This window comes from Tupaia chinensis, unplaced genomic scaffold, assembly GCF_000334495.1.
Source record: "Tupaia chinensis unplaced genomic scaffold, TupChi_1.0 Scaffold000367_1, whole genome shotgun sequence".
NCBI lineage: Eukaryota > Metazoa > Chordata > Mammalia > Scandentia > Tupaiidae > Tupaia > Tupaia belangeri.
Window position 1 is genome coordinate 195,858 of NW_006159864.1, and position 15,821 is coordinate 211,678.

Genomic DNA, 15,821 nt, shown 5'->3' on the forward strand with positions numbered 1-15,821 from the left:
ACTCCAAATGTCCTTGGTACAAAGCTTCTTTCACAATTGAAGCATAGGATTTTTTTTTTTTTTTAAGATTTGGAAATAGTAATCCAATGCATCCCTCAAACATCAAGGTTAATTTAAATGAAATATTTTGGGGGAGAGAAATTGTGTGTTACACATTTGTGTTGTGTGTATCAATATGAAATTAATCTCCTCCAGATGTCATGCTCTTATCCCTCACTCATCTGCTGAGATATAAAGCTGTTGCTCTTAACCTGTCACATCTGGCAATGCCATCTTTTCTGGATGTTTCTGTACAAACACGCAGAATGCTCAACAATAGTCCTAGTCTCTACCCTAGTAAAGTGTGCTCTTTCATATTTCTAGGAAAGAAAACAGGAATTTTACCAAATAGCTTCAAATTTCCACATGCTGAAGTCAAAGTGACTCATATAAGCCTGCAAAAAAGGGGACAAAGTGTCTTCTTTGGGGGATTCTTTATTACATATTTATATATATATATGTATTTACATCAAGATATACACACACAGGAGCATCCTTCTGTGTAGCCATGTGTGATAGAGAGTAGTCTAACAAAGAAATTAGGGTCACTGGTTGCGAATGAATTTCATGGCACTTTTTCTTCATAATTATCTGCTGTTTTATCTTGGTTAGCAAAGGTCAGGAAGACTTGTTCCAGTGTTATCTGACTGATAGAATAGTCTTCTAAATCAAATATTTCTTTAGCTTTCTCCAAAATGCCAAACACCTTTAACAACAACAAAAAAACACAGTGACCACTGCAGTCTTCCCGTTAGTCCCCAACCCAGACAAGACTCTCTTCCATGTCCCCAACTGAAGTTTCTTTTGAAGGAAAAAGGCTCAGAGGGAAAACTCGATAATTGAGAAACCAAGAGGAAGCAGTTTTGTGTCCCCATTCTCTTAAAAGATATGGATTGATAATGGGATTTAGGGGGATCAGCAGTTAGCGTAATGGCTATGTTGCTGAACTACCATGTAGTTGACCACTGTTCAAGTTCAGAACCTGGTGGCTTAAACTCACGCTGGGCACATGTGTGTGCATGCCCAAGATCCTGAGAGGAGAATGGAGGAGATTGCGACATGACCATCCCCTCAGGGGGTGATTTCTTACTTTCTGTCTCTCTGTCTCTTTCTGTCTCTCTGGCGAGTGCACACGCCGTGTAGCAAAAAACTCTCCAAAATAATAATAGTAGTAGTAATAATAATAATAATAATAATAATAATAATGAGATTTAGGAGTAGAAATTGAAGCAATTAAACTCCAGGGGTGTTTGAAAAGAAACTTAAATGCTAGGCTCCCATTCCACATGCTCGAGTCCCAGATATTTCCCATCATCAGTGCTCACTTAACAGGGAACATTGGAAGGGCATGGTTTCTCTCCTCACCTTTCCCCAGCCATTGTCCTGGCTAGGAATGTAGTAGGTAAGGATCCCTTGATTCTCTTGCTTTAGGATGCTACCTAAGAAAGAAAAGCAGGTGAATAATATCACAGATTTCATTTAAAAATGTCAAAATAGTGCTACATTTATTTAATTATATACAGAGGAAGGGTGAGTAGATGGGTCTTATAGAAAAGGGTATCAGATCCAATAATTATCTTTCATAGTGAATGCTTTCAGATTGATTCCTGATGAGATAGTCTATGGAATTTCTGGTAAATATTGAGAGAAAAGCACTGGATGGCCCATCATCGAGGTAATGTCTGTCTGGGCATCTCCTTTTTTAATGTCTTTCGTCTACCTATGTGTATCTAAAAGTTTAGCTAAGATTGTCTCACATTTGAATTTTAAGGGACTGGAATGATCCAGTTTACATTGTCTTTTCACTTCTTTCACTCCATGCTATGTTTCTAAGATTCATTCATATTGCTACTTATTGCTATAATTCATTCATTTCCCTTCTTTCTAGTAGTCTGGTGTATGAATATTCCATAATTTATTTTCTGTTTGGCTACTGACAGACACATGCGTTGTTTCTATTGACTGACTACTGTGAATATGGCTGATATAAATACTCCTTTACTTATCTCTTTTCCACGGGTGGATACAAGTATCTATGATACATACCTGGAGGTAGAATTCTTATAGTCCATTGATCTTTTAAAAATTGGTTATACTAGGTCAACCCTGTGGCCTGGTGGTAAAGGGAATTGGATCCCATGTGACTGATAGCAAGATTCATCTTGGGCGCAGTGGTTTGAAAAACACATTGGACACGTGTGCATGCATGCTTAAAATCCCCAAAAGATGGATAAATGGTGAAGAAGAGATTGCGGCATGACCACCCACCTAGGAGGTGATTTATCTCCCTTTCCACATGTCTCTGTCTTTGTCTCTCTCTCTGGCAAGTACACATGACCTCTGGCAATTAAAAATAATGGTTGTACTAACTTCCCTTTCCTTTTTAAGGTGCAGTAAACTGAGAAGTGTTACTTCTGTTTCTATGAATAGAAAAGGGTAGACAAACTGCAAATTAATGACGTTTCTTGAACTTATCAATTTTTCAATAGTGAAAACTCCGCAAATAACCAAGCCATTATCTGGGAAATATAGGTGCATACAGAGAGAAACAGGCCCAGAACATTTGCTTATACAAGTCAGATACTAGCAAGGACAGAAAGACATAGTTGTTGTCCCTGGTATTGTACCATATAGGCAGAGAGGTGCATACTGAATTTAGCATTCAGAAGCAGAACTACCCTTGAAAGGGAAGACTCTCTGGTTCTTATTTGTATTTCAGTATTATATCCTGACTTAGACAGCAAAAGACCTCATATGCTTAGTTTAGCATAAGAGGGAAATAAGTATTGCATGAATAATACATAAAAACAATTGAGAATTAAGTTCAAAAATGGCAGTAGAGATATAATTTATATGAACAACAAAAATATAAAACTAGATTGAGTACTGCTATTGCCTTAATGGGAAAGTCCTCAGTCATATTCCTTGATGAGCCATCAACTGGCAGGGACCCAGTAGCAATGCAAGAGCTTGGTGAAAATCTTTTTTTTTTTCTTTTTTCCTTGTAAATTTCTCAGAATAATCTGGCACAAGAGGTTTGCAGTAACAGACATCCCCAAAATAGATAGAATTGAAATCTCGTTAAACAGCAATAACACACAGAAAATCGGAATTGAAGACATAAACGATGTGGATGGCGAGAACAATAGGTGTGACATAACACAGCTCTAAGGAACTTAGCATAACCTGATTTACCTGGAAATCTCGTTGTGATGAAAATTTTAAAATCCTCCAGTTTATCCATAGACTTGACCTTGGCCTTCATGATGTAAATATTGCCAAACTTGTTCTTGAGGTGCTGAGGGCTGCCCAAGCACATGAACTTCCCCTGTACCATGATGGCTAGCCTGGTACAGAGGGCATCACATTCTTCCATACTTGAAAACAAGAGAGGAGAACTATGTAAAGTTGAATAGTTCTCTATTGGAGGATGGTGTGTAGTTCAGTCAGAACCAGGATTTTGTCTCTATTTCTTTTTAAGAAAGAGATTTTTGATATAGAGCATGTGCATTTACCAGAGAGACAGACAGGAAGAAAGAAATCACTCCCTGGGGGATGGAGGATGGTCATACAGTAATCCCTTCTCCTCTATCCTCCTCTTGGGATTTTTGGCATACATGCACATGCACCTGGCATGAATTTTAAGCTACCAGGTCTGGGACTTCAAACTCAACTGAGTACATGAAAGTCCAGTGACGTAACCATTATGCCATCTACTGGTCCCATTATCTCTATTTTTAATAAGAATTTCATTTACCAATCGCAAAGCTTATAGTTAGGAGGTGGACAATTTTCAAATAACAAAAATAGAAACATAAGTTCCTGTCTTCTCCCCATTCTTGATTTTTATTTTTTTTTAGCTCAGTGAGAATCTGTGGCCATTCGATCTCTTAGGATTAACATGACTCCTAATTCTAAAGAATAGCTCACTCAGCCAAGTTGACTTTCCAGTATTCTGGCCTCAAATAATTTCCTCTTATAGTCACAATAATTCCCTCTTATACAACTCCTGTCAACAACCCGCAATCAAGCTTCCCAATGAGTCACACCTGTGGGAGGTTATAATGATGAGTTTTCCACTTTTGCGTGTCTGTGTCAGAATATTCCAGAGCAGCCGTCGGGCTACTGGGTCCATGCCAGTTGATGGCTCATCAAGGAATATGACTGAGGACTTTCCCATTAAGGCAATAGCAGTACTCAATCTACGTTTGTTTCCTCCACTTCACAGCCAAAGAAGAGATAAAGTAGGAGAAGAGAAGGCTACACATATTAGTTATTTACAGGAAAGCGCGTGAATATCCTAAATGCTCATAGTCCCAGTAAACACTTAACATGAACATACACAATGCTGATTAGATGTGACTTTAACAAGACAGCAGGCTCAAGTACGAGTGGGTATATCAATTCATCTTAATTTGAGATGTAGCAGAGTGAGTTTTATGCAACAAATTTGGCACCATTATCTGTGGCATTCATTTACTTGTTTTTAGGATATATTGGTTTTCCGGGTATATAAATCTCAATGTAATTCATACCCACCATCATCTACATTCCTTCTTACTTGGGAGATGATTATAGGGTCACTAGGAAGAAGAATATGCTCCCTTTTGAGATCCAGAGGCTACACTAGAGTCTTGGGTTTCATTTCTGCAAAGGGAAGAGGTGTAACTACATCAATCTGCCTTATTACTGGCATCTGAAACTGAGCCATGAGATAGTTTCACAGTTAGCTAATTTTGTGACAGAAGGGCTTAGGTGGAGTTAAGGGCATTACTTCCACAAATCAGACACAGAGAAGCACCTCGACATTAGCAACATCGACAAGAGAGAGCAGCGGCACAATGACTCACCTGAAGGTGCTGATGAGCTTGTCAGCATGAGACTCCAGTTCCAATGATTTAAAAAATTTGGTCACATACGGCTCAATCTGGGGCTCAGAGACTCCCCATATTCTGGCATACATGATCATTATCTCCTGGGCTGTCATGTATTCCAGCAAGGCGTCAAACTGAGGACAATAGCCGATTCTTGACCTCACCTAATTACAAGAATTGCCTTAAGTAAAGGTCCAAGTGATCTACCCCACTGAACATCCAAGAGTAAGACACAAACCTGCAGTTCTCCCAGCCGTGCTTCTAAGAGTTCTACCAAGAAATTTTATTTTTTAAAAGGTTATAAAATTATGGCCATTTGATCTATTGTACATTGGGGTAATATAATAGTTCTCTAATTCAGTTTTTTAAGTTTATTTATTTCTTCTATGAGTGAGAAAGAAACAGACAGACAGACAGAGACAGCACTCCAATAGAGTCTTGACACTGTGATTCACTGATTCACCCCTCGCCTCAGGAAGCCCTGCATCGTTGGCACATGTGTACCCAGAGGACTCAGGAAAGTCTCCAGACATGAGAACCTTCACATGTGGGTCAACTTCATAGAGCACTGTGTTTTACTGTCCAACCCCTAATTTAGTTTTTTTTTATAAGAATTACTTATTTTATTTATTATTATTTTAAAATTTGCTATAGAGAATGTGTGCACACCAAAGAGAAAGAGACAGAAAGAGAGAGGGGAAGAGAGAAAGTAAGCTGCCAGACCCAGGATTTGAACCATGGCCAGCCATGTGGGAGTCCAGTGTCTTAACCACCATGCCACCTGCTGGCCCCAATTTAGTTTAATGATCTCAGGGTTAAAAAGTTAAAAATAGAATTCTAGAGCCCATTCAGTTAGGAGAAGTACTGGGATATGAGGTGCTCTGGTTATTAAACAAGAACTCCAAGGGGCATGACCACCAAGAATGTCTTTGTACTGCTCAATCTACAGAGCCATGTGTACACCTGAATGCATAGTAGGGCTGAACCAGAAGCAAAGCCTCCCATCACCCTCACAGACAGAAGACTGCAATGAATGTTGCTCGAGAAGTTAGTCAAATCTTTCTGTTGATTTGCATTCTGGTGCACATAGCCTAGATAGCAAGAGAAAAAGCTGTGAATTAAATAAAATAATTAATTTACATCAATCCAATACTATTTGTTTATTTATAATTTTATTTATTCATTCACTTATTTTAATTTGATCAGAGAGAGAAAGATAGAGAGAGGGAAAGTGAGAAAGCAAGCCACCAGGTCAGGGACTTGAACCATGGTCAGCCATGTGGGAGGGTCCAGTGCCTTAACCACCACACCACCTGCTGGTCCCAATACTATTTATGCCCCTAGACTTCTGGTGTGGTGCAAGTTCCTCCCTTTCTGGCTGATGTAACATTCAAGGGATTTAAACGACTAGCACCCCTCCTATATTCCCCTTGATTACTTTTATTTTTCCCCTTTTAGGATTCATATATTAAATATTACATTATAAATCAACTGTTTGTACAGAAAATATTAGAAAATGACCATACATGCTCAGGAAAAGGTGCAAGCTCAGAAAAGAATGGAAAAGACCTTAAGTTTACATTTCTGACTGATCCTAAGCAGATAAAACTTACAACAATTAAAATAATAATAATAATAATAATAATAATAATAATAATAACAGAAACCCCAGGAGGATGTGACGAATATGATGTTCAAAGTTACCATCAAAGCCAAGTGTCCAGTTTTTAATAAAAACTCTCAAGCATACAAAGAAATAGAAAAGTATGGCCTAACCAGAGGAAAAAAAAAATCAACAGAAACTCTCCCTGAAAAATATCTGAGAGAAGATCTGCTAGACAGCCTTTAAAGCAATTGTCTTAAAAGATGCTTAAAGAACTAAAGGGAGGGGCAAGCAGATGCAGTAGCATTTATGTGGCTATACTCCCACATGGCCAACCATGGTTTGAGTCCTGGACCAGGTGGCTTCAAAATCAGGCCAGATTGGGACCAGCAGTTAGCGTAATGGCTATGTCGCTAGACTCCCATGTGGTCGACCGCAGTTCGTGTCCCGGACCCGGTGGCTTAAAACACATCGGGCACTTGTGCATGCGTGCCCAAGATCCTGAGAGGAGAATGGAGGAGAAGGAATTGCGGCGTGGCCATCCCCCCTGGGGGGTGATTTCTCGCTTTCTGTCTCTCGGGGAGGCACACCCCCCTATACAAAAAACCCCCCCAAAAAAAAAAAAAAAAAATCAGACCAGATACATGTGCCTGTGTGCCCAAAATCCCAGGAAGAGAATGGAGGAGAAGGGATTGTAGTGTGGCCATCCTCCCAGGGATGATTTCTCACTTTCCTTCTCACTGTCTCTTTCTCTCTCTCTGGTGAATGCACATGCCCTAAGGTAAAACCTCTAAAAAAGCAAACAAAAAAAAAAAAACTAAAGGGAAATATAGAGAATGTGAAGAAAATAACATATGTACAAAATGAAAATACCAAAAAGACATAGAAAGCCTAAAAAAGTATGAAGCTAAAAAGTACAATAACTGAAATAAACAATTTACTAGAGGGCTGGCCCTGTACTGCAGCAGTTATGTGCGACCTGTAGGGAACTGGATCCTATGTGGCCGGCCACAGTTCAAATCTCAGCCCAGGTGGCTTGAAAAACACGTAGGGCACATACGTGCGCATGTCCAAAATCCTGATGGTTGGATAAATGGGAGAACAAAAGCACCCATTAAGATTCTCTCTCTCTCTCTCTCTCTGGTGAGCACACATGCCCTCTGGCATGTATATACACAAAAAGTTATTAGAGGAATTCAAAAGCAGATTTAAATGAGCAGAAAAAAAATTGAACATAGGACAGTGGGAATTGAATCTGATGAACAGAAAAATACTGAAGAAAAGTAGACAGAGACTAATTTACCTGTGAGGCACCATCAAGTAGACCAATACATGCACTATAGTTGTTCAGGAGGAGGAAGAGAAAAAGGGACAGAGAAAATATTTCAAGAAGTGATGGTCAAAAACTTTCCTAGCTTGATGAATATAAGCATCCAAAAAGCTTCCTCTCACATGGTTAACTGATGTTCAAATCCTAGCACTGACAGCTTGAAAATCATGCCAGGTGCATCTGTGTGTGTGTGTGCGCTCCAAACCCTGAGGAAATGGATAAATGGAGGAGAAAGGATTTCAGCATGGCCATGCCTCATTGTGGGGTGTTTTCTTTCTTTTTTTCTCTCTCTGTGGCAAGCAGATGTGCCCTCTGGCAATAATAATCAAGTGTGGTAGGGGTCATCAGGTGGTGTAGTGGTTAAGTCACTAGACTTCCATGTAGTCGGACTGTGGTTTGAGTCCTGGATCTGGCAGTTTGAAACTCATGCCAGGTGTGTGTGCATGTGTGTGCATGCCCAAAATCCTGAGAAGAGATTGGAGGAGGAGGGATTATGGCATGACCATCATGTTGACAGAACTTGTCTTTTACTCCAACAGTTTCAAAGAACACAAAAGATACTTGTGTTTTAGATTCCACTGTTATTGCCTCTTTTTCAAAACGTACCTTTTCTCTTTCCGGAATCCACTGCCTGCATCAACACCAGTATCAGTATCTATGATGATTGCTGTCTATTATCCTAGCCATATGCCTGTTACTTGTGCCTCTGAGTCATTATGCGTCTCACCTATTACACAAAGCAGCATCTTACCTTTTGGATGTGTTTGGTGATGCTGTAGCCATCAATAATCACTTCCCCAGAGGTAGCACTCTCCTCTCCAGTCAAAATTTGAAAGGTACTTGTTTTTCCAGCTCCATTGAATCCAAGTAATCCAAAGCACTCCCCCTTTTGTATTGCAAGGGAGATATTTTTCACAGCCAGAATTGCTGGACATTGAAAATATATCTAAATAATCCAGAAAACACAACTCAGTAAAGAATGATTATAGGTCATGTGCAATAAATACCTTAGATGCTTATGGAGCAGTACCACAGACCATTTCACAAGAACTCTTCTATTCCACTGGGAAAATACACATAGAACCCAAAGAACCATAGCGATCCCCCTGGCACCAGTGACATGCTTAGAAGTAGAAATGAAGCCAGGAGATGTTGGTTATTTAATGACTTTACCTTTGTGAGTTCCTTAATAAGCACTGTGGAATTCAGTAACTCCTGAGGTTGTCCCAGGATTCTTTGTCTTTCATTTTGTACATCTTCATCTTCAGATTGCCCAGATAATTCCTTAGATAATACATTCTGTATTTTCAAGATAAGAATTATAGAGGCAAATGTATGTGTGTATACATGCGTATGTTTATATATGTGTGTGCATATATATAAAAATTATAATTATTATACACACAAATTACAAATTATAATTATTATTTTATATTTTTTGCCATAGGGCACATGCACTCACTGGAAGAGACAAAGAGAGATGGACAGAGGGAAAATGAGAAACCACCCACTGGGGAGTTGACTAAGTTTCAGTCCCTTCTCTTGTATTCTCTTCTCAGGATTTTGGGCACACACATACACGTATACATATGCCTGTCATGATTTTCAACGTGCTGGGTCCAGTACTCAAACCATGGTTGTCCCTGTGAGAATCTAGTACTTTCACCACCACACCATCTGCTAGCCCAAGGCATATATTCTTTAATATCTGCTCTAGATAGAGTTTATTTTGTGAAAGCTAAACTGGAAGACAGTATTAAAGATGGTAGAACAGAGGTTTGTGTCATTTCAAAGAGATGCCCTGAGTATCATCTCAGCTGTTACATACACCTTGAGTTTTGAGTAATAGTTTAGCAGTAAAATAAGGATGGGGATCAGAGGAAAGGGAAAAATACTCATGTAGTAGAAAAAGTGTGAATTAAAATATTACAACGTGTACTACACCTTTGAAAGAATCTGAAGCATTCAGAGAAGTTATTTTATCACCCGAATCCTTAAGACAGTCCAGGAAAGCTTTAAAAAATACAGTAATGAGGGGACAGCAGGTGGTGTGGTGATTAAAGCACTGGACTCATACATGGCTGACCATGGTTCAAGTCTTGGACCTGGTAGCTTGAAACCCACATTGGGTGTGCATGCAAATATGCCTAGAATCCCAGGAGGAGAATGGAGGAATTACGGTGTGGCCATTCACCCTGGGTGGTGATTTCTCACTTTCCCTCTCACTGTCTCTCTCTCTTTCTCTCTGGTGAGCCCACACACTCAGTGGCAAAAACCTTGGGGGAAAAAAATACAGTAATGAGCTTATAACAATTAATAACTTTTTCCAAGGTTAAAAGAAAATTGGAGCTAAGAAAATCAAGGCTTAACTGGACTTTTCCTAAGAAACCCGCTAGGCCCTACAAGCCTGTTTTCAAGGTAAATGTTACAAATATGAACACTGTTTTGTCATCTTGCTAGAGCAAGTAGCTTCAGAACCATTTGATGTCAAGGTGCTAGTACAAAAATTTGGCATTATTTTCAAGACAGTTTTGTTCAGTTGTTTCAGGTCAAAGGAAAGAGAGGAGTAAGTACCAGACTTTGCCTTGAAGTCCAACTGAATACAACTTGGTAAAATCCAGTGCCAGGCAGGAATACCAGGCTGTCCCTAGGTTCAGACTGGATTCTAAAGCCCCAGACTTTAGACCTGACTGATGGACTACTTCTCTGGGATAAACATAGGCCAACCCCAGTGACCTCAGATTTCAGACTGCCCCCAGCACCAGGCTGGTTCTCACTGCTCTGGTCCTCAGGCCAGGACCCACAGACCTACCTTCCAGTCCAACATTCACAGACAGAGGTTTCCCAAGTATCAAATCAGCTCCCACAGACTAAGGCTCCAAGACCAACCCTATGGATATAGTCTCCAGACTATCACCTATACATATAGCCACAAGGACAGTACCAATGACATAGCTCCAGTGTGATACTCAACCCAATTTCAAGTCAGCTCTACTGACTCCACCAGGCAGGAGCTGCAATCCTAGGCTTCAGAGCAGCCTCTCCAGACCCAGACTCCATGATGACTCAGCACCAGGTTGCCCCACCCTCCAGGATGGCCCTGTAATGTCACATTCCAACAGAAGCAGGGTCCAGGCTTATCCTAGAAGACCTAATTAAGAGTTTCATCCACCCCGCCTTTTGGCCAGAACCGCCATCTTCCAGTAATTAAACAAAATGATGAACACAAAGGGAACGAGGAGAGGCACCCGATACTTGTTCTCTAGGCCTTTTAGAAAACACGGAGTTGTTTCCTTTGGCGACATATATGGGAATCTACAAGAAAGGTGATATTGTAGACATTAAGGGAATGGGTACTGTTCAAGAAGGAATGCCCCACAAATGTTACCATGGCAAAACTGGAAGAGTCTACAATGTTACCCAGCATGCTGTTGGCATTGTTGTGAACAAACAAGTTAAGGGCAAGATTCTTGCCAAGAGAATCAATGTGCGTATTGAGCATATTAAGCATTCTAAGAGCAGAGATAGCTTCCTAAAACATGCAAAGGAAAATGACCAGAAAGAGAAAGAAGTCAAAGAGAAAGGTACCTGGGTTCAACAAAAGTGCCAGCCTGCTCCACCCAGAGAAGCACACTTTGTGAGAACCAATGGGAAGGAGCCTGAGCTACTGGAACCTATTCCCTATGAATTCATGGCATGATGGGTGTTAAAAATAATCTGTGGTCTATTTAAAAAAAAAAGAGTTCCACCCACCCTGTTGGATCCAGGTATTGGCTCAACTCAAAGAATCCAGGTACCACACCCACCCACTTGCTACCTAGCCACTAAGCTGGCCTGTCCAAAGACCCCAGCTACAAGTTCATTCTCAGACCATGTAAGAGAGACCACTCAGAATTTTTGAACAGGCTGATGGTGAAGGGCTTTCTCAGGCAGTTAGTCTGCAAAGACTGGAATAAGTCTGTACTTCTTCTAATGTGCAGGGATATAAAGATACTCAAAATCTTCTAATCTTCAGGGAAATGCAAGTGAAAACCAGAGTAAGATGTTACCTCACACCTGTTAGAATGGCTCTTACCAAAAAGACAAAATACAACAAACCTTGGGGAGGAATACTGTGAAGGAAAATCTTTGCATGCTATTGGTGTGAATGTTAAATTGATGCAGACCTATGGAAAACAGTATGGAGGGTCATAAAAATGATTAAAACTACCATATGTCTCAGAAATTGCACTTCTGGGTTATATTCAAAGGAACTGAAATCAGTATGCTGAAGAGAAATCTGCACTCTCATGTTTGCTGCAACACTAAGATATGAAAGCAACTTAGTGAATGATTTCATTAATGTCAACATGTGTAATAACATTATATTGTAGCCTGTAAATACGTACAACTATTATTTGTCAATGAAAAATAAAATTAAAGAAGGAAAGAAAATTCCTATGAGTAGGTTTTAAATGTTCTCAACATACACAAACTACGTAAGGTATGGAAATATTTATTAATAAGCTTGATTTGGTCATTTCGCAATGTATACACACATCAGTACATCATTTTGTGTATTATAAATGTAGATAATTTTTATTTGTCAATTTTAAAGTAAATAACAATAAGCAAAGAAACCAAATTTTAGGTCATGGCTTAAGGATTTCCATTAAGAAACTAAAGAAGAGGCTAAGAAATTAGAAAGAAAAATAGGAAAGAATGAGAGAAAGAAAAAGTGGTTAACAGTAGAGAAAAATTTAAAAGATGAATTTGGTCCTTTGAAATGATCATTGACATGAATGTAATTTATTGTAAGTAACTGTACCTCAATGAAGCTTATTTGAGAAAATACATTTTTATAAAATCATTTTTCTTTTATCTAGTAACTGGTTCTTTTATCTAGTATCTAGTCCTTTCATCTAGGCAGGCAGATTTAGATATGCTTTTCAGACATAATGTTCAGTTCTCTTAGAGTTCTTAAATTATTCCATGTTCAAGTGCTCACCTTTCTGCATCGCTTATAGATGCCAAAGAAAACACGTTGATTGAGAAATGTTTTTACTCTCCACAAAGTAGTCTCACAGAAGAAAATCAAGAGAAGGGAAAGAAAACCTATGATACTCATAGCAATCAAATACTTTCCAATCATACTCTCCTCCAAAGAATAAATATTCTTTTCAGTATCTGAGAATGATAGAGAATAAGACAGAGTGCTAATATTAATTCATTACATTGACACCATGAAAGACTAAGAAAAAAATAAGGAACGCAAAATGAAATATTTGAAATATTAAGCTTTAGACAAAGTAACCTGAGTGTGAGAAGTGATAATCATTTAAACAATGAATTTTTGTTTTATTACCAGAGGGCAAATGTGTGTTTCTTTTATTATTAGTGATGTTGAACATTTTTTTTTTCTATGCTTTTTGGGCATTTGTATGTCTCCCTTCAAAAATTGTTCAGATTGATTGTTTTTTCAATGGATTATTCATTTCTTCACTTTGTTTGAGTTCCTTATATAATATGATTACTAATCCTGTTAGATGTTGACTGCAAACAATCTCTCCCATTCTGGAGGTTGTCTCTCTATTGTTTCCTTTGCTAGGCACACACTTTTTAGTTGGATATTATTTCATTTGTCTATTTTGGGAGGTGTGGCCTGTGTTTGTTTTTGCATAGGGTGTGTGCACTTGCCAGAGAGAGACAGAGGGAGGCAATGTGAGAAATTACATCCCCCCCCCCCAGAGGGATGGCAACATCACAATCCCTTCTCCTCCATTCTCCTGCTGGGCTTTTTGGCAAGCACCCACATGCACCTGGTATGATTTTCAAGTCACCAGGTCCAGGACTCATACAATGGTACACCATGTGGGAGTTCCCTGCCTTGACTACCATGCCACCTATTTTTTTGTATCTTTTTCCATTTTTTAAAAATCAGTGTTTCATAATTTTCATTTTACTCTTTTGCCTCCTTGGTTTAATTTATGCTTAGATCATGTGTGTTTATTGCAAATAAGGTTACTTTCTTTCTCAGTAAGTTTATTATTTGTGTATTGATTTTTGCATGCTGATTTTGTATCCTGAAACTTTACTAAATTAGTATGTTAGTTCAAAAAGATATTTTTTAGGTATATTCTTTAGATTTTGTTTATGTATGGGATCATGTCATCTGCAAACAGAGGCAGCTTAACTACTGGTAGGTATATGAGCAGAAGAAATCAGACCAGATTTCAATTTAAACAGCTTTAATTTATTTCTCTTGTCTAACTGCACTGGCTAGGACTTTCAGTACCATATTGAATAGGAGTAGACAGAGTGGACCTCCTTGCCTTGTTCTCATTTTTAGAAGAAAAGTTTTCAACTTTTTCCCATACAGTTAAATATTAGCAGTGGCTTTGTTATATACGGCCTTCTTGAGTTAAAATATGTGCCTTACAGTACTGTCTTGTTGAGTGTCTTAATCCTGAAAGGATGCTGTACTTTATCAAAATATTTTTCTGCAACAGCTTTACGATTATATGGTTTTTGTACTTCCTTCTGTTGATAGGATGTATCACATCCATTGACTGTCAATGTGGAAACATCTTTGCATCACTGGGATAAATCTGACTTGACCACAGCGAAAAATCTTTTCAGAGTGCAGTTTAATTTGGTTTGCCAGTATTTTGTTGACAACTTTTGCATCTATGTTCACCAGGGATGCTGGTTTGCAGTTTTTGTTGGTGGGGTTTTGTCCTTGTCTGCTTTTATTGACAGAGTAATGATAGCCATGTAAAATGATTCTGGAATAATTCTTTCATTTTTATATTTTGGAACAGTTGAAGGAGAACTGGTATTAGTTCTTCTTCAAAATATTTATAAAATTCAGCAGCAAAGCACTCTGGACTTGAGTTTTTGTTTTACAACTCTTTATTATTGGTCCAATCTGTCTACTTGTTATGGGTTGTTCAAACTTTCTATTTCTTCCTGGCTCAATGTAGGTAGGTTGTATGTGTCCAAGAACTAATCTATCTCCTCTAGGTTAGTTTGTTGGCTACTTATCATAGTCCCTAATAAACATCTGTATTTAGTGATATCTATTGTAATGGCTCCTTTTGTTTCTGATTTTATTTGTGTCTTTTCTCTTTTGTTAGTCTAGTTAATGATTTGTCATTTTGTTAATCCTTTCAAAAATCAACCTTTTGTTTCTTTGGTCTTCTGTATTGATCTTTTGGTCTCCTATTAATTTATGTATGCTCTTATCTTTTGTATTTTTTTCCTTCTACAAATTTCTGTTTTAGATTGTTCTTACTTTTCTAGTTCCTTGAGTTGTATTGTTGGGTTGTGTATTTGCCACCTTTCTATTTTTTTTCATGTGGGCATTTATTGCTATAAACTTCTCTTTTAGCACTGATTTTACTACATCCCATAAGTTTGTTATATTTCCATTTTAATTTGTTTCAAGAAATTTCTTTTTAAATTTACTGTTTGACACTGTAGTCACAGAGGAGCATGTTGTGTAGTGTCCATGTATTTGGATCACTGTCCGCCCCCCACACATAGTTCTTGTTGACTTCTTTCATTATATTGTCATTGGAAGAGATACTTGATATTGTTTCCATTTTTTAAAGATGTATTGAAACTTTTCCTGTGCCCTATTACATGAGCAATTCTAGAATATGTTCCATGCATTGCCAAGAAGTATGTGTGTTCTGTGGGCATAAGATGAAATGTTCTATAAAGGTCTGTCAGATTCATTTGGTCATCATAGGTCTATTATTGTATTGCTAGTAGAAATATCTGAGACTCTCTAAATTTATAAAGAAATTGAGTTTTAATAATTCACAGTTCTGGTGAATGGAAAATCCAATGGCATCATCAAAAAGCCGGAACTTTAAACAGAGCAGAGCAATGTCTAAGACCTTCTCTTTCTGCCATTCTGGTCTGATTTCTTCTGCTTATATACCTGCCAGAACTCAATCATGGAGGATCTACCCTAATGACTTTATCATAC

General features: G+C 38.4%; 1 protein-coding gene across 1 annotated transcript in view; it reads right to left on the reverse strand.

Moving 5' to 3' along the window:
• Positions 1-468: 468 nt before the first annotated feature.
• Positions 469-15,821, reverse strand: part of LOC102482526 (ATP-binding cassette sub-family A member 3-like) — a 95,299-nt gene continuing 79,946 nt past the window's right edge. Inside the window, exons 24-31 of the mRNA XM_006153297.1 lie at positions 12,834-13,012; positions 9,020-9,145; positions 8,598-8,792; positions 4,890-5,077; positions 4,089-4,259; positions 3,235-3,416; positions 1,405-1,478; positions 469-745 (exon numbers count right to left, since the gene is read on the reverse strand). Of these exons, the coding sequence (XP_006153359.1) occupies positions 605-745; positions 1,405-1,478; positions 3,235-3,416; positions 4,089-4,259; positions 4,890-5,077; positions 8,598-8,792; positions 9,020-9,145; positions 12,834-13,012 (1,256 nt within the window). The 3' untranslated portion in view covers positions 469-604. The remainder of the gene's footprint in view (positions 746-1,404; positions 1,479-3,234; positions 3,417-4,088; positions 4,260-4,889; positions 5,078-8,597; positions 8,793-9,019; positions 9,146-12,833; positions 13,013-15,821) is intronic.